The sequence below is a fragment of the Pempheris klunzingeri genome, chromosome 23 (genome assembly GCF_042242105.1).
Source record: "Pempheris klunzingeri isolate RE-2024b chromosome 23, fPemKlu1.hap1, whole genome shotgun sequence".
NCBI classification, from domain to species: Eukaryota; Metazoa; Chordata; class Actinopteri; order Acropomatiformes; family Pempheridae; genus Pempheris; species Pempheris klunzingeri.
Window position 1 is genome coordinate 6,313,137 of NC_092034.1, and position 22,230 is coordinate 6,335,366.

General features: G+C 43.5%; 1 protein-coding gene across 2 annotated transcripts; it reads left to right on the forward strand.

Moving 5' to 3' along the window:
* Positions 1 to 293: 293 nt before the first annotated feature.
* Positions 294 to 22,082, forward strand: acin1b (apoptotic chromatin condensation inducer 1b). 2 transcript variants are annotated; one of them, XM_070855163.1, is made up of 17 exons: positions 294 to 436; positions 2,113 to 2,178; positions 2,430 to 2,541; positions 2,946 to 3,019; positions 3,335 to 4,744; positions 5,058 to 5,140; positions 9,990 to 10,110; positions 14,835 to 14,880; positions 15,723 to 15,868; positions 16,321 to 16,467; positions 16,660 to 16,834; positions 16,963 to 17,171; positions 18,040 to 18,147; positions 18,422 to 18,529; positions 19,005 to 19,389; positions 19,495 to 19,592; positions 20,530 to 22,082. In XM_070855163.1, the coding sequence occupies exons 1-17, from the start codon at positions 302 to 304 to the stop codon at positions 20,854 to 20,856; spliced, it is 3,750 nt and encodes a 1,249-aa protein (XP_070711264.1). In that variant the 5' UTR covers positions 294 to 301; the 3' UTR covers positions 20,857 to 22,082. The 2 variants fall into 2 exon arrangements, with proteins under 2 accessions (XP_070711264.1, XP_070711265.1); XM_070855164.1 differs by having other exon boundaries at positions 17,026 to 17,171.
* The last annotated feature ends 148 nt before the right edge of the window (positions 22,083 to 22,230 follow it).

The window sequence follows — 22,230 nt, forward strand, 5'->3', positions numbered from 1 at the left end:
ATTGACTGCAGCATTAGTCTGTGAGAACAGTTATTTATTGTATTTACATGAGATATCCATTTGCCACGCCAAAATAATTCTGGCATTTCTAAACAAAACATCTTAAGGCTAAAATAACGATTTTAAAAGTTTGAAATGAATTAGAAAGTTTTAAAATTGTGCGCCTAAAATGGCCTGATTAAGTGTCACAACTGTCAGTGTGAATCGGGCAACCCGAGCCTTTCCGGAAACTGCCGAGCTGTGACGCCGAGCGGCAGCCGTAGCGACGCTTGTTGGAGTTTAGACAAGCGGAGGGAGCAAAATGGCGGACGAAGATATTACGCTTGATGGAAAACCTCTACAATCGCTCCGAGTCGCGGATTTGAAAGCCGCTCTGGAGCAAAGAAACCTCCCAAAGAGTGGGCAGAAAAACACACTCATGAAGCGACTGAAAGGGGTAAGTTTTCGCTCATGTTGAGGACGCTTGTCGAGTCTGGCTAAGTTCAGCAGGAGGCGAGAGACGGTGGGGGGTTAACAGTAGAGGCCGTAACGGTGTGTGGGCTCCGGAGCGGGAATACATAAATCGCCTGGCACGCGTTATTACACACAAACAACAGGTTTTGTCGGCGTTTATTCGTAGCTGACAGTTCAACGAAGCTGCCCACCGACCGAGTCCACACTTGAACCGTAACTACTCGCGGTGCACCGTGTTGCACACAGTTGAACTGTGCACCTGTCAAGTCGAGGCCTAAGCTGAGTGTAAGCAAGCTGCACACAGTGTACAGTACACGGCCGTGCCCGCGCTCCGTGTGTGTGTGAGTGTGTTGGGGGTAACGGGGGCGCGCATCGAGATGTAAACACAATTTTACAAGCCTCACCAAAGAGGGATCTCTTCGAAATTAGATTATTTATCACCAGCACTGTTGTTGTTGTTGTTGTGTTACTGAAGCCGCTCGGCGCCATAAACAGCCATGGGTTTCAGGGCCGTAGGAGGTCATGAGTCTGATGTTAGATACAACCCTCCCCCCCCCGGAAAAATGTCACCAGATGTGTAAAATAAAGCATAAATATTTATTTTTAATTTTCAAACGTTTTATTTATACAATTAGCTGCAATCTCATATTTTTATTTCCATAATTTAAGGTGTAACACTGCCAGGAATACACTTCTGGTGGGGAAATACTTTATTTTTTAATCATTACATTTTTTTCTTGTCCAAGTGTAGTTCAGAGCGTTTTCCTAAATCGATGGTTAATTGTGCATGCAACAAAGGGGTGCTGTAATTGGCAAAGTATGCATCCTAATCACTGCAACACCAGTGTAGTGTCTTAGTGTTTAATTGCTGGATTTAAACGCCCCCAAATACAGAGGATGTGATCTCAGTGGAAGTCAATAATGTAATGATAATGAACTTCTTAAACAGTTGCACATTAGTACAACCGCAGAGCTTTGCATATCAACTTGCACATCATGTGTCAGGTCAAAATACTATGCTAAAGACACTTACATTTGCTGATGAAATTTATTGAGTGTAACAAGTTTACTATTAAGTCACAATGGAGTGACACTGACATATTTTCGGTTTCTGTAGATGGACAGAGGACATGATTTGCATACATTCAAAACACTTGCCTGCCTTGGGGCAGGGTAGGATTGAAACAAGCTTTCAATAGTGTACAAATGAGGGCACAGTGGTGGAATTCAGGGTAATAGTAACATCACTAGGTTGGTGCTGACAGTGATCCTTTGCACTTAAATTGTAAGTAATTGGTAATTGGTGCAATGCTTATTTTAGGGTTTTGTCAAAATTATGTTTCATGAGAAATGTCAATGTTTATCCATGTTTTATATTGAGTGTCCCATTGCAAATAAGTCAGTGTTTTTTAAATTATCAATGCCTTCATTAGTGCATAATACCTGCCAGAGCTTTTCATAATACTGCGAGAAACAATGTGAAAGTTGATGATTGATGTTTAATGTGTAACTGTGACAAATTTGAAAATAGTGGTCTTTAAGTTAGAATTAAAAAAACAGATTCAGGGTCATAGCAGCTGGTCTGCGTTTATTTGCATCTCTTTTCTTACTTTTTAAAAAGTTATTTTTCCCCATTAATAATTCCCTCTCCTTATTCAGGCTCTGATGCTGGAAAATCTTCAGAAGTCATCCTCCTCTCACAGTGGGCTGCAGCCCAACTCACAGGTAAGAAGAGATTTTTAAAGATTGTTTAGTTGTCACCATATCTGAGCATTTTAAATTATGCAGGAAACCACCTGTAAACATGTTGTAAGGTCAAGTGTGCTGTGTCAGTTTTGTTTACTAGCAGGACTGGAGAAAGACTTAATAAACTAGGTTACTCCGTGCAGACAGTCACTGCTCTTTGGCTGTGTGAAATTTACACCGTGTATACATATCAATGAAGTGCTGTTTTTTCGTACTTGGTTGTGTTGTAGATCGGAGAGGAGATGAGTCAGAACAGCTTCATCAAACAGTATCTGGCCAAACAGCAGGAGCTCCTTCGCCAGAGGCTGGAGAGAGAGGCCCAGCAGGATGAAGAGGCAGACGGTATAACATTCACATAAACACACTCAGTCACAAATCAGACACTAAACACAGTATCTGCCACATGAACTACGGCCCTTTAGCCCAAAGGGACTGGACAATCTCTGTGTCTTTCTCTCACACACTCCACACCCAATGTTGTTCAAACATCTGTACTCACCCAATTTCATGAACTCATAAATGTATAAATAGAATACACTAAGATAAAGAAAAATATTTATATATATATTGCAAGAGTTTACATTTTCGTACATATGATGTTCATACAGAGAGCAGTGTTACAATATTTATATATTTTATAGTGAAAAATAGTTTTTCTTGGTTGAGGATCAGTGGGTGTGTGTCTGACCCTTTATCCTCACATTGGTGCTGACCTTTGACCCTTGCCTCGTGTCCCTCTCTGACAGAAAGCCCCGCAGTCCCAGAGGAGGATGAGGACCACTCGGAGGACAATGACAGCTCCGCCTATGTCTCTGACAAGGTCAGTAACCTCCACACACTGAATAGTCAAATGAGCAAAAAATAGAATTCATCCCACAGAAAAGGACACACTAAGCTGCTGCACACTGATCAGATAATGTTGTGAAAACCTCAATATTCTACTTATCACACAAAAACCTAGGTTGTGATTTTTACATTACACATATTATTTCAAACGCTCATGTGTTTGACCAGTGGTCATATGGCCATCATACACTTGGACAATGGATTTTCTTTTTTGTAAATGCCTCCATGATTTTATGGATTGGTGAATATACACAACAAATGTAGTCATCTTGGCTTTTCTGTCCAGCAGCATCGCTCCATACCCTCCCAGCCCTCAATGATCCGACCTGAGGAGAAAGGAGGAGTTTCTGTGGTGGGTCATGGGATGATGGCATGCGGCCCTGGCATGGGCCCCGGTCCTACCCTCCATCCCCAGGAGTCCCTTGAGGCTCCAGGACCTAGGATGCAGCGAGCCACCTTTCATCAAGGACATAAGGAGCCACCAGCCCCCTCTCCTCCCCGTGCTGTGGCCTCCCTGTCGGTGCGTGTCCTTGGCCAGCCTGACCGCCAGGGGCTGCCCCCTGCTGTATCCCGGGCCCAGGAGAAGGAGGGCACTGCCCCGAGTGAGCCAGGATCAGCTCACCCTGTCCTACACCTAAGCAGATCTGCTGGGGTCTCAGCAGGAGGTCATGTCCATGAGGACAATGATGAAGATGACAGCGGTGATGACGATAGCGAAGATGACGAAGATTGGGGGCCTGGTCCTGGCGGGGTAAGAAGGGGCAACAGAGTGCCCCCCCAACCACAGCACATGCCCCCCAGTGTCCCATCAACAGCTGCAAGATCCAAACGCAAACTTCAGCCTCCGCAGCACATCCCACCACCACAGGTGCTTCACACCTCCATGCAACTGCGGCACCCGACTCCTCCTCCCTCTCCACCCCCTGACCTGTTTCCCTTACCTGACACTCCCAAGCAGAGCCCACCAGACACAGACGAGCAGGAGGGAGAAGGCCCTCAGGCTGCAAGTGGTCCAAGGGTGGCGACTTTCCCACCTTCCACAATGCAGAGGCAAGACTCTGGCTCAAGCTCCCGTTCCAGCAGTCCTGAACCCCCTATGAAGCGCAGGCCAGGGCCCCTTTCTCTGCTCGTTCACAAGATGGAGTCAGAGGGGGCTTTCCGTGCAGTGGCGGCCACCTCAGCTACGGATATGTCAAGAGAGACGACACACTCCACTGCGGGGCCTGCCAGTTCCAGTGAATCTCCACTGCAACGACTGGAGAGAAAGAGGCTAGAGGAGAACAGAGAGATGGAGGAAGAGAGACGACACAAGGAGCAGGAGAGAGAGAGAGGGAAGGTGAAAGAACAGGAGAAAGAGAGGAAATGCTTGGAAGAAGAGAAGGAAAAGGAGAGGAAACGTCAGGAAGAGGAGAAACAGCGCCAAATAGAGGAGCGAGAAAAAGAGAGAAAACGTCAGGGAGAGGAAAAAGAGAGAAAACGCCAGGAAGAGGAAAAAGAGCGAAAAAGACAGGATGAGAAGAAGCTGCTAAAGGAGAAGTACAAGAGACAGGAGACCACCAACAAAGGCAGGGTGTCTGTCATCGAGGCCCAAGATTCAGGCTCCTCATCAGATTCCGACTCCAAATCAGACTCCTCTTCACGCTCATCACAGTCCTCTTCCTCCTCCAGGGATAAAATCGGCTCTGCCAGGCAGCTGAAGGTCAGTGATCAAACTGATGTGGGTGTCAGTCATTCACTACAGCATGGGTAGAGATCTATGAGCTGTAGTGATTGTGAATTTGATGCCATGCAGCATCACATTCGGACACTGGTAGCGCCTCAGTGTGCTTAATTTTTGCTAATCTTTGTTAATGTCCAGTGATTTTTAGTTATTGTATTTTTCTCAACATTATTTCAGCTTTCCTGTGCATATTGCTTGCCTTTTATGGCTCCTGTTGAGATGCACTCTAAAGCTAAATAATCTTTGGGCGTGCTGCTATTTGGTTCTCACTGTTTTTGGAATAATTTCACAGAAGGCAGACCAAGGACGAGAAGCAGAGGACGAGAAAAAGACTAACCTGAGTAAAGGAGCAGAGAAACGATACCTTTCAAAAAGGTCAGTAACCATCATTAAAATACAGTTAACCTTAATAACAAGAGGATTAAGTGATCAAAATATATGTTGCTGGAACAAAAGTGAATCATCATTAAAAAAGTGATTTTATTTTTTACTTCATGCACTGTGTGTGCTATTTAATAATGTGATGTGACACATGAATATCTCTAGTGGCTCCTTGTAATATTCTATTGTGTGTTTCAAATTCATTTTATATATTTTATTCAAATTAATTTACCTGTTCTGCCTATATTGCCTTTCTGGATACCTCAACTTGCTGTTGACCTTGCTGGAAGTGGTGATTATGCATCACATTTCAGGATAAACGCTCTTCGAGGAGCTGATAAATTCATTGCGGTGATGAAATCACAAAGGGAGCACTTAAACCTCAGAAATTTGTTGATAGCATGGACTTAATCACTGTATTTTTTTGAAAATCGAGAGTGATGATTCCAATTTCTAGCTGTGGTCATGCTCCTGCACACTTTTTGCAATTACAGCAAGATTACAGTAAAAGAGCAGTTATGTAGTAGCACACTAAAACTTGTCTTAAAATCTACAAAAACATATTCATCTTTTCACATAGCATGTCAATTAACGTAAGTTAAATGAGGACAGGGTTTTTGTGAACATCACTAGATGGAGGTCATGGTTTAAACATGTTTACGCAGTACTTACTATTACAATAGAAAGGACTGGGTCTGCGCTGAAGTTAGATGAATAAACCTTATTGACTTGGGTTATGCAAATATCATTTTCCCGTGTTTTTACAGTTTTAAATGTATTGTTGTTCTTAAGAACTCGTGGCCTGGCTATGCTCTGACTGAATTGATTGGTCACATAAAAGGTGGAAATAATCTACCGCTGTATATCGTTTGTCAGCATGAAAATACATGAGAAATATCTATTAAAAGTAACATTGGTCACAGGAGCTGGCAGCATGCCTCTGAATGATCTCTTAAACCTTGAATCGGTTGTGAACAGACCTCTCTGCCTTCTCATTCATCGCTCCTAATTATAGCCGGTTGTATTTTTTGTCAGGCGTTCAATGCGGCAGCCCCACAAGCGGCGTGGCTGCTGCTGCTTTTCTCTTGAGAAAACGGGGTCCTTTTCCGCCTTCCGTCCTCTGCCTTCCCCTCTTGTCTTTTTTGTCGCGTGTTTTCCCTCTGTTGCTGGCAGCAGAAGCAGCATTTCAGTCAGTATTGCTCCTTGGTTAATCAGCAATTTGGGTTATTTTTCGGAGTGCGCTACGTTTGAGTGTCTAGCAGAGCTTTTATTTTGGAAATCACTGACCGGAACATCGTTTTTCCCCACTCCGGTAGACTTGACACTGGTCTCGCTAGCCAACATGGCCGTCATGCATGCATTGCATCCTTGATACCGACGCAGTGTACGGATAATCAGCAGTAGAAACAACCGCGACCGGATTTTTTTTTTTAATTTGCGTCCCCGATTTCAACCCACACCTGACCGGAGAACCGTCAGCGAGAGAGAGTCGTCCTTTGTCCCCGGGGGTTCCCTTTCAAGGCCGGCCATAATGCTGTCCGAAGGCAACAAAAACGGGTAAGAGTGAGCCAAAGGGCGACCCAAGGCTTCAGGTTGCTGGCTGTACTTTTACACCCCTCATCCAGAAAGCGATGGGGGTACATTAGCCGATCTCAGCCGGTCGTGTCCTACGGTGAAACCGGCTGTTCATCGCGATGCTGTTAAGCTAGCACCTCCTTTCCTGCCTGTTAAATATCATGTCATCAGTTCACATTGGCCTGGTTATGAGCGTGTTACATGTTCGCCCATGTGAGGAGGACCGGGGGTGGGGACGTCGGGGAAAGTCTTTTGTTGAGAGAAGGAGCAGGGAAGATTTTTTGGGGGGTGTAAGGGAAGGGGGTCTCCTTTCTGTGATCAGTGCTTAAAATAGCCTCACATTGAAGGAACACATTGATTAATATATAATGGGCTGAGAATCATACATACAGTGATTTCTTTGCTTCTCTTCTCGTCTTTCCTCTTGATTTTCTGTCATGCCAGGTAGCCAAGACAAATGGCTCTTTATTCCAGGATACACATTTTTTAATTTTGAATTAGGACATACTCATTTTGTTGTCCGTGTAGGCTCATGCTGTACATGCATCTCTGTAGCCCACAGATGACTATATTTGTATGTTGTAGTTGCTGTTAATGATCTCACTGTTGTCAAGGGAGATCATTAAAGCAGACATCTGTTAGCTGTACAGTCAGTGTGAATGGGCCCGTATGGTGTGATATGATTCTCCCAGCTGGCACCAGCACACACTCATGTCCCGTGAGAGCTGACTAAATGTCTTATTTGATCAGTGACAATGCTTTTGCCTGTTTTTATGAGTGCCGTTTGTTGACTAGGACATGATTTGAGTAATTCTGTTGAGCTACTGTGAATGAGAATTAGTACATCAAGTCATAACACACTTATGGTCACTTTTATTTGGGACGTTTAACCAGAAGTAATGCACTTGTGTTATGGTACATGTTACAGATTTTGATACAGTTTGTCAGGTTCAAGCTTTCCTTCAATGGGCCTCCTCATTCCATCCTAGTCATATGAATACAAAGCTGTTTGAAATGCAGGACAAGAGGGCTTCAAGGCTATTATTTGAAAAGAAAAAACCAGGCATCACACAGAGACAGTTAGTCACTCTTTCAACGATCATTACATCACCTCAGCTCTGCCTCTCCTCCTTTCCTTGATCCTAAGGGGTTGTATTTCTAGTTGACATCTGTCTCTAGCCCATGCAGGTGTGTCACTGGCCTGGCCAAAGAGCCACACACACACACACAGGCATTGACATCCACACCCAAGGCAAATGAGGAGAATCAGTGTGGCGTGGAGGAGGGGAGAAATGCTGTCCTACTGCCTACTCTCCTGCCAGTGACTAATCTCCAGAGAAGGAGGTTGAATAGGCTCTCCTAACACTCTGGGTATATTTCAGTAGTGTAGAGACTAACATTACAGGCCCTCGTCTGAAAGAAACTTCACCAGTGGCTGTGTTACATGTCATAGAGAAAGCGAAAAGCTGAGGTTTGGTGAGCCAGAGAGTAATTACGAGGAAGTCAGAGTGAGATTTCTGCTCTCATTGTAGGCAGTCTTGAAAGGATGTGAAGGGCATGGTTTTCATTATTTAAAAACAGCTCATCACGTGGTGGTAAAAGTGACTTTTGAAAAAAAAATAACTGTGTTAGAATAAGTGTTTGAGCCAGAAAGATTCTTCAGAAAGTCAAATTTGCTGCCTACGAACTTCACGTTGGAGGTTGCTCGACTCATCGCTGCTATGATTGGCCAATGGAAAAATATCTTAAGTGCGAGAATTTGCTTCTCATATACTTGGCAGGTGGTCATTGCATGTGCAACTGAGTACAGTAACTGAAATTAATTACTATTGAACAGCTCATTTTGAGATTGGCATTGACACTTGGGATTAACTATCAAATATGAAATGCATTGTAAAACATCATGTAATGAATCAAACAAAAGACTGTGCACTGTGGTTGAGAGAAGGATGCTAGAGGAACGTGATTCTCCCACCTACAGGATGCTGCCTCGGTGCCTGTGTCATCACATGGAGGTAGAGGAGGAGACTTTTGATAACGCTGGTAGGGGATGTTAAAGGGGTAGCTAAGAATATAATGATGACATCTGCTTGGTTTTGCTCCGTCTTGGATAACAGCCACAAAATAAAACAACATGTGGTGAAGCGTTTGGCTGTGTGGGGTCTGACTAGTTAGTCAGAGCATGGCTTTTATTGGCCGAGTTAGAGTTGGTGAAGTTTTTTTTTTTTTTCTCTTTCAATAATGACCCAGCATGGATCAGATGAAGACCACACACATGGAGTCAGCTGTGACTGTGTTTCTTCAACTAGTTAGTTTGAGGTGTGTTTGTGACCCTGGGTGTCCATTAGCTGGTAAGTTATTTATAGAAGGAGTGACCCAGATCACGGCCCCCCAGCACCCTTCCTCTGACTCCTCCCAGTGTTTTCCTCTAGGTTGTCGTACACATCATTTTGTCCAGATTGTCTTAATTTAGAACTGCAACTAATGATTATTTTCTTTTTTGATTTATCTGAAGATTGTTTTCTTGATTAATTGATCTATAAGAAGTAGGGTGAGTGAAACATCTCCATGATGATGTCCTAGAGGTCCAGGTAATACCATCAGTGTGACAACCTGAACATATTCAGTTTATCACACAATGCAAATGCCAAAACCTCACAATTGAGTCAGTAGCCCTGCCACAGCAGCTAGTCAGACTTACTTTCAGCTAGTATACTTTCATCGATCCAGCAGCCTTAGATTAAGGTACCCAGTTTGCTTTCATGAGTCAAACATTATGCAATACTGGCAATACAAAGTCATGATACTTGTATTTCTTTCAGTTCATCTTCCTGTCAACACAACAGTCACACCCATTCAGGTTATCTGATATCTACTGTGACAGCGTACAGATACAGTGCCGCCAGGCTTTGTCATCATAGTGATTAAGTGTGTGATTACGATGGTGATGATTGTGATGGTCATTACTGTCGACTTCTACAAATAAGAGGCTTTGATCTGTTTACATGATGCACCATCTAAGCTTAAGGAAACCATTGTTTGACTGACAAAAGACAATTTTACTCTGTGATTCATAATTTGAAATGTCACACCATACAGTAGTGCGTAGGTAACACCTGGACAGGTAAAGATAACAGGATTATCACCAGATGAGAATTGGTAACAGAAGATACTCTTAATGACCATTACTGGCCCCGAGCTCTCAGATACTCTTTACTTATATTTATCACCCTTCTTTCCTCACCCCAACCGTCTCCTCCTCCTGCAGGGAGGTGTCGGAGCCCAGCGCAGCCGCCGTGACAGAGGTAGAACCAGAGGCGGAGAGCTCTGTGGCCCAGCAGCCGCCCTCGGGGGCTGAGCCAGAGAACAGCGAGGGCCGCCTGGAGGAGGTAAGGTCCCTGAGAGGGTGGGGGTGCCCGGGTCTTTGCTCTGTCTTCCACTAACCTGCATCCTCATTCATGTAAAAGCACGTGTAGTTAGCAGCACAAGTTAATAGGGTCCCTTAAAACCAACACAACCCCAACATTTACACAACCATTAATTCCTTTCAGCTCTGAGTCTTTATACAGTTTTTGCATCCTTTTAACCTCAAGGCTCAACAGATTACTCAATTGGAAGTTTCTGCAAATGCTCTTAGGTGAATGAACGGGTTGAGTTGGGGTTGTGTCGGGTCATGGGGTAAAAAGAAATGAACTAATCCCCTCCATCTGCGTTTAATGCAACTAATATTTTGTAACTGGCTCATTCACTTAGATGATCTCTTACACACACCCCTTGTCTGTCTGGTCCCTGCAGAGGGATATAAAGTGTTGATGCTGCAGGAATGCAACTAGTGATGGTGATAGTTTGTTAAATTAGATATTTATGCAGCAGAAAATGCATGCTCCTCATATCCATGTTCTTGTATGTGTATGTGTGTGTTAGGTAGGAAGGGAGCAAGAAAGAATAACATTAAACAGGGCCCTGACCTACCAAGCTGACTATCGATCATTGTTTAACCCCCTGTGGTCCACATTGATCAGTCTGCCTGAGTCAGCTCTTGCATGTGGCGTGTCAGGGCCTTAAGAGTACAATTCTCTTAATTGTCTTTATACTATGAAGCAGTTTCCCTTGTTTGAAATTAATAAGTAATTCATTTTTACATACATTTTCACACAATTATATCAAAAAGAGTTAATGCTTGAGCTTATTATGAAGCTACTGTTACTGTCTGTTGTGGCCTTCAAGTCTTACTGCTGTTGAAATGAGTCGAAGATGCCCACAGCCATACATTAGATTACATTTTAGGCATTGAGCTTTTGTCTGTCTTATCTACAATAAATAATTTAGAGCTACTAGTTATTATCAGCATGTCTTTTTTTTTTTTATACTGTGTGTGTGTGTATTTGTGTATTTTGTTTCCCCCTTGGGTTTGCATGAGTAATGGATCCTGACAGTGTGTGTAGAGATGCATCAGGGATTGTTTCTGCTGTTTCTTTCACCCTGTTTTCATTCTCTCTGCTCCCTCGCTTGCTCCTTTCACACTGCCTCTATCTTTTATTCACTCTCTTACTGTCTTTCTTCCCCTCTTTGTCCCCTTACTTTCCATCTTTTGCCTTTGTATCCCATCATGAACACTTCTCTCTCACTATATATATTTATGGTGTGATTGCTGTTTAAAACCCCATTGATTGCTTTGTTATGAAGGTGCCCATGCCTCTTCCATTGCCCCTAATGGTACCTGCTGCATACTACTACTACCACCACCACCACCACCACCAACACCTCCTCCACTCCTCCTCCTACTCCTCCTACAACTCCTGTCCCGCTATGCCTAAGTGCGCCGTTGGTACCTGAATTAGGCCCAGAGTCTGCATCCCCATGGCACTGAGTAAAGCCTGAGCAAAGCCTGAGCCTGCAAGGCCACCCATGTATCCCTCCAGTGACGTGCTGAGCCAGCAGGAACTGGAGCCTGCATCAGACCACCACAGACAGCAGTGGCAGCCATGGTAACTGCAGCAGCACACAGTTGTCATGGCAACCCAGCCAGCCTCAGGGTTTGGAAGCCTGCTTGCTGATCTGAACCGGACTGGACTGTACAGCACTGTGTGGTGGTGATGGATGAATGATGGGGTAAAGTAAGGGGAGGGCGTCAAACAGTATACCGCCTCTCCCTGCCTCTCCCATCTGCCATTTTGAGGATGAGCACAGTCACAAAGTGTTGTCCTCCAACATCCTCCCAAAGTCAGATGCAGCTCAAAGAAAAGACAAAACTCCTCAGCTCTCCAGTTTTGTTTGTGCGTCAAGCTCCACACCGCCACCTGCCTGTAGGGTGGAGTAATGACTTTGGACTGAGAACCCCTGCAGGAACACATACAGTGATCTGATCTTTTATATGATTACTGTTTGGTGTTTTGAGTACCTGAAATAATCTGCATGGAAGTGATGATTATGGCACTTTTTAAATCGAAAACTTTTTGTGGATAAAACCTGTCTGTGGCATAACAGTATGGACTTTTACTCTACGTCCTCTGCATTGACAAGCTGGCCAGCTTTTCAAAGTGACTTCCATTATTCAGCTGTGCGCTATTTGACTGAGCATGTCAATTCTGTCTCCGTGCTCGAAGTTGCCATCCATAGGACAACTGGTCCCCTGAACTTTGCACCAGTTCCAATGTAACAGAGACTTTCAAAGGACAATATGCCAAGGACAAGTAATCTGACACACATCATGCACCACGCATTTTTATGGGTGCGCAGTGACGTCGATCATCCACACTGTGAGCTGGATATACTCCGGAAATCATTATCTCCCTCCCTTTACAGCAACAGTGCGAGGGAACTCAAGTGAGTCAGTGGATGGCCACAGAGTCATGATATCCTGCCTCTGCCGTGGACCTGGCAGATGGACAAATGCAGTTGTTGCTGCCGTGTATTTAATGTATTTATTTGTACATCGATATTTTCATTACACCCACAACTTGGCCTTTCCATGTTGTGTGCAGTATGACAGTAAATACAATGAAGACCTTCTCATTTTGCCTGGATTATAATTTGACAAAGACAAATTATTCTGGATTACTTTTTGTCTACTGTTATCGCGTTGAAGAGACCTTCAGCCTGTGCTGTCAATCTGCAAAACAAACTCAAGAACTGTGTAAAGCCTCTGGCTATGGAAACCTCATGAACTGCTTAAAACAGGAGCCCAGATGGACAATGAGCACTTAACAGAACAACCTGTTATCATTTTCACAGTTCAAATACCCCCCCAACTGTCACAAAAGCTTTCCGGACTGTATATTCAAGAACGTGGACAAGTATGACAATAAGAGACAATACATCATGAAATGGATTTTTTTACTTGTCAGATGTACGTCCCCGATAATGGACTAACAACATACACATCAACCCCCAACCTCGTCAGAATCCATCACAAGATATTTTGAAACGCCTGGCTCCCCAAAAGACTGAAACGTGACTCTGTGATCAGCAGTCAATCAAGAAAAGTCCTCCCCAGCCCCATTCAAGAAAAAAGTCCAATCCAGTGATCAGTTCCTGCCTGGTGGCTAATCTACACACTCAAATCGAGCCCCGCCCTCACTCCTCTGCCTTCTCTGATTGGATCCTTGTTGCCTAGATACAGTACACACTGTCGTGCGGTTGGGCCGTAGTCGAGCCAGTAAGGAATCAGGTGTCAAATGGTACCAGGAAATGACTTGTCAATATTCCATTATTTAAAATGTATACAATTTAAAGGATTAACTGTTAAAAAAAAAAAAAAAAAAAAAGCTTTCTCTGTCCTCCTCTTTTTTGTAAATAAGAGGAATTCTTTTCCTGTTCGTAGTTTAGTGCAAATTTTTAAAGTGTCACGTGTTGCAGATTTAATTGATATTTTCACACCAAGACACATCATGCATTGGACACACACTGTTGGTCTACAGTTGTGTGTTGTTAATCTTGATTAAGGTGAATTTAAACTGCAGTACCAAAAGTCCTGCAGACAGATCTTTGAGTCTTCGACACTCTGCTCTCCATCTCTGCTCCACAGAACTCGTCAGCATCAACAACGTTGTTGGTCAACTACAGTACTTGATTCAACTACAACATTTACTTTTAAAGGAGCACCACGACAGTGTTGCCACTCAAGACCAATATGACACTATTGCACTATTTGTTGACAGCCTCATTCAGACAGATTTAGTATTACGGAGGGGGGGTGACTAATTACAAAAGTAGACCAGCAAAGACAGAATCACTTGATGTGGGTTCTTCATAACTTTGACTTTTACTTTTTGCTTATTTGTAAGCGTTAACAAGTAATATATTAGGTTGGCAAAATCCTTTCCTACGTCTTCAGTTGTCACACTACATGCTGAGCTCATGACAATCTAACCGTAAACCCAACTCTTTGTATTAAAATACAAAGATACAGTTTTAAAATACATTTCTCTAGATTTGATTTAAATGATAGAATTAGCAGGCAGTAATTGAGTTGGGAGGTGTAAAAAAAAAAAAAAAAAAATACAAACATATATATACTCCAGAAAGGCTTAAAACTAAAGGCACTAACCAGCGCAGGTACTCTGCAAATCACTCCACCCCCTCTTGAGAAAATGTATCTGGTCCAAATGGGACATGAGTCTTATTAAAGTGACAGGATCCACTCAAACATACTAACAGACACTTTGCTAGTCTCATTTTCTCCTCTATTCTGGGAGTCCTCTGATGGACATTATCTTGTAATAATGCCCAGCACTAAGATACGACCCAGTTTGAGTTTCACACTCACGTCCTAATGCACACCATGTACTTGCTCTGTCCTTAGAGTATTCCTCACATGCACGTGCACACACACACAGGGAGTAGCTTAATGATTTATCTTGTGTTTTTGAGCAGAGGTGGAAGGCGGAAATGTGTCTGGAGTCTCTTTTGACTAAGAATCACCTCCGTAATGTGGTACAATTGGATCCTCCAGGCCTCTGTTACTTTAACCCCCCACCCCTACCCCTCCTCCACTTTTCCTGTTTCACCTCCTCTCTGTTGTTGCCTCTTTGGGTCAGGACTCTTGGTTCTCATCTCGCCCCGCACCCCTGGGGTTTCTGTATGTTCTCTTTCTGTCTCTCTCCATTTCCAGAGCACCACTCCTAAGGCTTTCGCTGCCCGAAAGATATCCTTGACCAGTAAGTATACCAGCTACATCTGTCGTCCTACATGAGGAAACGAGCGGAGCAAGAATGAAAAAGAAAATGCCCAACTCTTAGCATTGAAAACATTGTGCAGAATACATCTTTGTAGCCGTAGATTCATGCTTTTGATTTAAAATAAGTATAAGACTGTCAAAAAATAAATCAAACCTGTGACTTCTCCGAGTAAAAGACAAAAGCTTCTTTGACTTTGGGAGATAAAAGAAATAAATCTGGACTGTTAGGTTCATTGCAAAATATGACACCATTATCCTTTCACACAAAAATACTTTGGTAGCACAGTGTTGTGGAAACGCTGTTATTAAAAGTGATATTTGAGTAAAACACTTGCCATGACACAGGGAAAAGTTGCCATGCTACAGTATTTCCAGCAAATTTAATATGCAGCAGCGAGAATCCTGTCCATGCTCATGGCCTCAGTCACACTTCCCTTTATGGAAGTGCACACTGTATTTATCCACCGCTTGGTTCCTATTATTTTTCTCTGCACACTGTACTCCCTATAAGCTCTGTATGAAAGAAAGCCTTTCACACAGTTATGTGCAGACATGTAAAAACAAGTTGAATATTTTTTAAATGAACCAATATTGTAATTATTTAATCTCGCAAGTCCATTTATAAACTCTGTAAACTTAAATTAGCTACTGCCACCCTTGGCAAAACTACGTGGGTTAAAGTATTTAAGCAATTATTTCAGTTTGACTATGAGCTTGCAGTAACTTGTCACTAAATGTCTGTTCACCAGAGAGCAAATCATCCACCTGGGAGTGCCTGTTCATACTTCTCAATGAAACTATTTCTTTTTTTGACTCCTGCAGGTAGTAAGACGTCTCCAGCTGCCACTGATGGAGGAGCAGGAGAGCCAGAGACGGGGAGTGCAGCAGGGAGGAAGAGACGGTGGGGATCCAGCACATCAGTCACTGCTAAGAAACCATCCATCAGCATCACCACTGACTCACTGAAGGTACTGACACAGCACAGAGACCAGGACCAGGTGTCCATGCAGGCGTGGGAAAATGTGGAGTTAAATTTATTTTCATTCTAAAATTACAGCAAAGCTTCTGAAATGACAGTAACTTTAGTAAGAGAATTTTATTCATATTTAATATATATATTTATTTTTTCAGCTGTGAAATGTGGTGAGTTTCAAAGCATCACGAGTGAGCTGGGAAAGATTAGCGGGTGTTAGTAAAATAATAGAATAACTATTTACTGTAAATGTTATGTTTTATGTAAAAAAAAAAAAAAAAGTTAAATCCTTGCAAAATGAATGAGGGGAAAACAAAACCAGTATCCATCATTTCTTGCTGTGTACCAACTGAAAGATGTAGTTGAAATATTCAGATTTCTCTCCCTCTCTTGTCCCTATCTTTGTCTTTTCCACCATCATCCCCCATCTGTGTCTCTTTCCTTCAGTCTTTGATCCCAGACATCAAAGTGAACCAGGAGGCAGTGGTGGAGCTGCACCCAGAGGAGCTACAACTGTCTGGGGATGAGGAGAGCGTGGACACCAACCGGGGCGACCAGGACAAAGGCCTCAAGATCCGACGCACTGTCACACAGGTCAGAAGAGGCAGCTTTGTAATTCTAAATACTGACTAAACTCAGGGTTTCTGTTTGTACGTCTAACATCTATGATTGATGCCTAATTTGAAGAACAGCCAGTGCTGAGAAATGCTGCTTTCCCCCCCAAGTCTTTTCTTGGTGCTTTTCAACAGTCATATCACTGTTTTTCCACCTGTAATTGTTCCCCAGGTCGTCCCAGGTGACAGCCAGGAAAATGGACAAACACATGAAGAGGAGGAAGAGGTAGAGAAAATGGAGAGAGAAAAACAACGCAGAGTTTCCAGGGACAAAAGGAAGAACAGTGTTTCTGAGGAAGCCACGGAAACACAGACATCTGTCCAGCTTGATGGAGAGGCAAAGAAAGGTGAGCTGCCTCACTGAAGAGTGTGCGGGTTTTTAATTGCTGTAGATTGTTGGGTACAAATGTATTTGCTGCCTTCTCTCTTCCATCATCCCTCTGGCAGTACTTCATCTTTCTTTCCTTGATTACAGACATTCCTGTTGTCTTTACCCAACCCACTCACTCTTCTCACCTTTCTACCATCTTTGCCTCAGTTACCCCCAGCGACAGTCTGGTGCGTCGCTCCATAAGTCAGCAGAAGTCTGGTGTGTCCATCACCATCGATGACCCCGTCCGCGCAGCCAGGCAGCCCTCGCCACCTCACGGCAAAGTCTCCAATATCATCCATGTGACCAACCTGGTGGGTTTGTAACTCAGTGCGTTACATTACAGGGCACATAGAAAGTACAGGGGGAACGTGCTGTTTTTCTCTCACGTCTGTGGAACCACTCTGACAAAAAAGATCTTGATATATTCTTGTTTTGTGGTTGGGTTGTAGCCCTGAGGATTTTAACTAAAATCAACTGGGAAATATCATTTGACAGAAAAATTCTGTATATCCCATTGTAGCCAAATGTTTTTCTTGAACAAGGCATATTATGATATGCCAGTTGTAACCACATCACCATCATTCCCATAATTAGAGTTAGTAACCTTAACTCGGGGGCACACTGCATGACTAAACAGACTAACAAGACTAGACATTACACATTTAATGACTAGCATTTGCAGATTTTTTTTTACTTGCGTCATAGAAGTATGACTTAATGTTAAACATGGATCAAAGACTGCCACATTTCTAATACCACCCAGCCTCACTAATCTTAGAAAAACAAGAGCTGTAGGAACTATAATCTGAGCTACGGTGGCAAAGAATCCAAACAAACAAGCCTAAAAGTCTGTAGCTCTGTTTCATGACTGAAATGCTCACTAACATTTTGTTAACAAAAATGATGGATTGGATGGGTTTAAAATGTTAAACAACTTCACTATTCTTTGAGTCCTAATCACTAGTTTGTACTTGTTTCTCCCTGACTAAAGATAAATTTGTGTACACATCATTAATTAGCTTTAAAGGCTCCAAGCACATCACAAATAATCACAGTGGTTCTGTCGTTATCTTGATAAGTGACGAGCTTTGCTCGGCTCTTCTAATGATCTTCCTCATGGTTTATCCATGCAGACAGAAAATGACCTTGACTGAGTCGTGCTCCTTGTGTATCCCGTAGGTGCGACCCTTCACTCTGGGCCAACTCAAGGAGCTGCTGAACAGGACGGGCAGCGTGGTGGAAGAGGGCTTCTGGATCGACAAGATCAAGTCTCACTGCTTTGTCACAGTGAGTACCAACAAATCGATGTTCCCATATTGTGGTCAGAGTGCGTTTAATGTTTTTCTGTTTAAAATTTAATATAAGAACCTCAGTTAATAATGTCTGTTTGCAGGAAGAACATTTGTGTCACTTTACGTCATCCATCCTCTCTGTGTGTGTGTGTGTGTGCGTGTCCTCATCCATCTGTTCCTGCATCAGCCTTATTTTTGCTGTGTGTGTTGGTTGAGATGTGATTGCACTATTTTCAGCCTGATGACCTGTTTCTCTTCTGTCCTCGTAGTACGCTACGACAGAGGAGGCGATCGCCACCAGAGCTGCCCTCCACGGGGTCAAATGGCCTCTGAGCAATCCCAAGGTCCTCAATGTTGACTTCTCTGAGCAGAATGAGGTAATGAACGCCTGAAATGCCAAAATATACACTTTAATGGAGCATGAATTGCAGTAGTGAATAATTGGGAAGATTATTCCAGCCTACAGTATAAAATCAATTATTTTTTCAAAAGGTGCATGTTTTGAACTTCTTTCTCTTCTCGATTGCAAATCAGAAAATGATAATGGAAAACTGCCCCACACATACAAGCATACACTGTCTAGGCAACAAGTGCTATCCACAGTAAAAGACTATTAATAGGTTTACTTTTAGACCACATGCTTGGTACTAAGTGGTGGCTTTTTTGTTTGTTTTAAGCTGCAGTTTGTATCAAAGGAAGTTTTTGTTGTTATTAGTTATTACTCAGTGCAGGGTTACTTTTGCATGACAGATGGTTTCTGGACCTGTTTTTTATTTTGTCCATTTAACGTTCTCCTCAAACTTTAACATCCTGCCATTTGTCTCTTATTTTTATGCTTTTTTTGTCCTGCAGCTGGACTTTCACAAAGGTGTCCTCAAGCCTCAAGAAAAGGAGGAGGACCAAGCCGCCCAGCCGGGTGCTCCTCAGAACAGGCTTCCCCACCTGATGCCTGAGCGGGACAGGAACAGAGAAAGAGACCGCGACAGAGACCGGGACAGGGAGCGCGAACAAGACCGGGAGCGGGACCGAGGCGTGGCAGGGGTGCGCGACCTGTGGGCGGAGCGGGAGAGAGAGATGGAGCGCCGGGAACGAGCTCGTGGCGAGCGGGAGTGGGACCGGGATAAGGTCCGGGAATTTGCAAGACCAGGAGAAGATGGACAGCGATCTCGATCCAGAGACAGAGAGCGAAGGAGGAGGGAGAGGGCCAAGAGCAAGGAGAGGAAGGCTGATAAGAAGGGTAACGCACCTGAATTATATATTCAGTACATGACTTGATAATGTTGTTTGTCTTAACACACAGTACCACCTTTAAATTTACCTATTTCTGTTTTGTAATTAACAGAAAAAGGAGATGAGCCTCCTGCCAAACTGCTAGATGACCTGTTCCTCAAGACCAAAGCAGCTCCATGTATATACTGGCTTCCCCTCACTGAAGAGCAGGTTGGTCTTTTTCTGTCCCAATGTCTGTGTTCACATACAAACTAATCTTCCACTATTATTACAAGATGATGATGATAGTCCTAGTATGATACAGGACTTGTTAACAGCATATTTCATTTGGATATTCAGAATTGGGCCTTATTTCAAATGACTGGTTTCATACAGCTTTCAAGACTGAAATTCAAGAACTTTTTAGCACTTTCAAGGTGCAGGTACCAGACTCTCTCTTTATCATCACATCTAAATTGTTGCCATAAATGCAACTGTGAAAAACCCGCAGCAATTAGTGTATATTGTCACTTTTGTTTGTTTACAACAAACAAATATGACGGTAGGATGGGTTCACTGTGTGGATGAAACACCAGATTATGTTTGTCAAAGAGTATAGTCGAATTTAATCATGTTCCCAACCTTAAACAGTTAAAATTAAACATTTTCAAAACTTTGTACGCAGCCTGAAATGAGGCATTTTCTGATGAAGACATGCCAATTGCTGATCTCCAGTTTTAGGATCCTTTCTTTGGACACACAGACATGCAGCACATTTTACCGCAATTTGCGACACACAGCCTGCTGCCTGTTTTTTTTTGTCACCTTTGTGTGTTGTAAACAAACCAACTAGCCAGCAGTTTGCAAGGCTGGAGTAAAGATGTATGGTAGGGAAGAAAAGCCCACAGTTTGGTGGGATGGGGAAACACAGCTACTGTTAAACATTTGACAAGCATGAAATTCTGGTCTTACTCATTTTATATCAATCACAGTATGCATGGCTGCAAGTACGGGAATATTAGTGGAATATTCCTTTTCATTAGCGACAGCTTAGTAGGAATGTTGTCTTTTTCAGAGTGAGGGTAACAACTGGGATATGTGCATGTTAACGTGATCAGTGAGTGGTTCAGACTTTTCATCCAACTGAACTGTGCTTTGTGTCCACCAGGCGGCACAGAGGCTTCTGGATCGCACAGAGCGGCAAAAGGAGCGCGAACGAAGGCGCAAGGAGCAGCAAGAGGAGGAGGACAAGAAGCGTGAGGAAGAGAAGAAGGAGAGGCTGAAGGGTCGGGAGAAGGACGGCAGCATGACTGCGAGCAGCGGAGCAGCTGGGCGAGGAGCCGAGGGAGACCGAGAGAGGGAGCGGGAGCGTGGCCGAGAAAGAGAGGGCGACAAGAAGAGGGACGGCAGCCATCGGCCCAGACGTCCCTCGGCAGGCGCCGGTAGCGGACGTCGCTCTCGTAGCCGTAGCAACCCCAGGGATAGACGCCGCTGAGGGCCGAGTGGCTGCAGGGAAAGCTGAAGAGAGAGAGAGGGGGGGGGCGGCCTAGCGGAGGACACTGCAGACAGGAAGTCTTGGGAGGTAGTGTTTCCACTTGGAGACACATTTCTCTTGCCTAAAGTTCAGGACTTGTGTCTGCTCTTCACTACCTGCCCCCACCGTGCTTTAATTCGTCCACTTTGACGCCAGCGTTGTCTTCCACACACCTCTGCCATTTCCCCATCACCTCGCCCCTGTCGATGTACACAGAAAACATCCATCACACGTTTTGTTAATAGTAAAATGCCAGTTCATCTAGTTCCAATCCCACCTCTCCTGCTCTCTCTCGGTCTTCCAGAAAAGTCAGTCCTTTCCGTCTGTAGAGAGCAGCGTTCCTCTTCGTCTGTAGTGCTGTTAAATCTCCTCTGTTGAAGAAAAGAAGCAGAGAGGGTGGTGGTTTTCTGGCTCGCCTCAGCATTTTGTCCCACTGAGGTTTAGTAGCCCGCCTCTTTATTTTAGTTCTGCGGGTACACAGTTCCTTCCTCCTCAGAGCCCTGTAATAAAACCAGTCCAAAATAGATCCCTGACCTTCAAATATTTTCTAGGATCAGTTTTAGTGTTCTTCTCTTCAGCACTGACGTTTTTTTATATATATATTTCCAGGCTGTCTTCGTCAAAGTGAGGGAAGTTTTGTTTTGTTGAACTTTTATTAATCATGTTAATTTTTTTTCAGCCTTGGGAGGGTTGTTTTGTGCTACAGCAGGTGATGTTTGTGTGCGTTATAACCTTCATCTCCTTCTCCCACGGAGATACAACCGGTACCGAAGTCTCAACACTGTAACCTAGAAAAGTGTGCGGTAGGAACAGTCAGGATACGTGTTGTGATGCTGGAGACGCACACATGCCCGAGTTCATCTGTAGTGGATGTTTTCAGAGATGAGAAGGGGAGCATATGAAATTCTCCTCAATTGGAGGTTTATTCTGTAATGAGACCAGGAAGCTGACCTTCCCTACACTGAGTTTCCACTTGGAAATCTCTCCTCTGATTCTTCAATCATATATATATTTAAGAGGAGAGGTACAAATAAAGAAGTTTACCTTCTAATAGAGTAATGGTTACAATTTTAATCTTTAATTTTATGTTTTTAGTTCAGAACAGTTGTTTTGTCGCTTTTCTTCTCCTCCTACAAGTGCTGAATGTATTGAGAATTAAAAAAATGAATAAATTTAAATGGTTATCAGCTTGTCTGCCTGGATGTTGTTACTCAGTCATTTTCTCATGCAAGAGGCATCATGACCTGGCTGTGAGCCCCAGAGCTGGTTCGTGTTTTTGACCTCTAGTGATGAATACACTGGAGAAGTATTTGAAGCATGGAAAGCTTTTCAAAA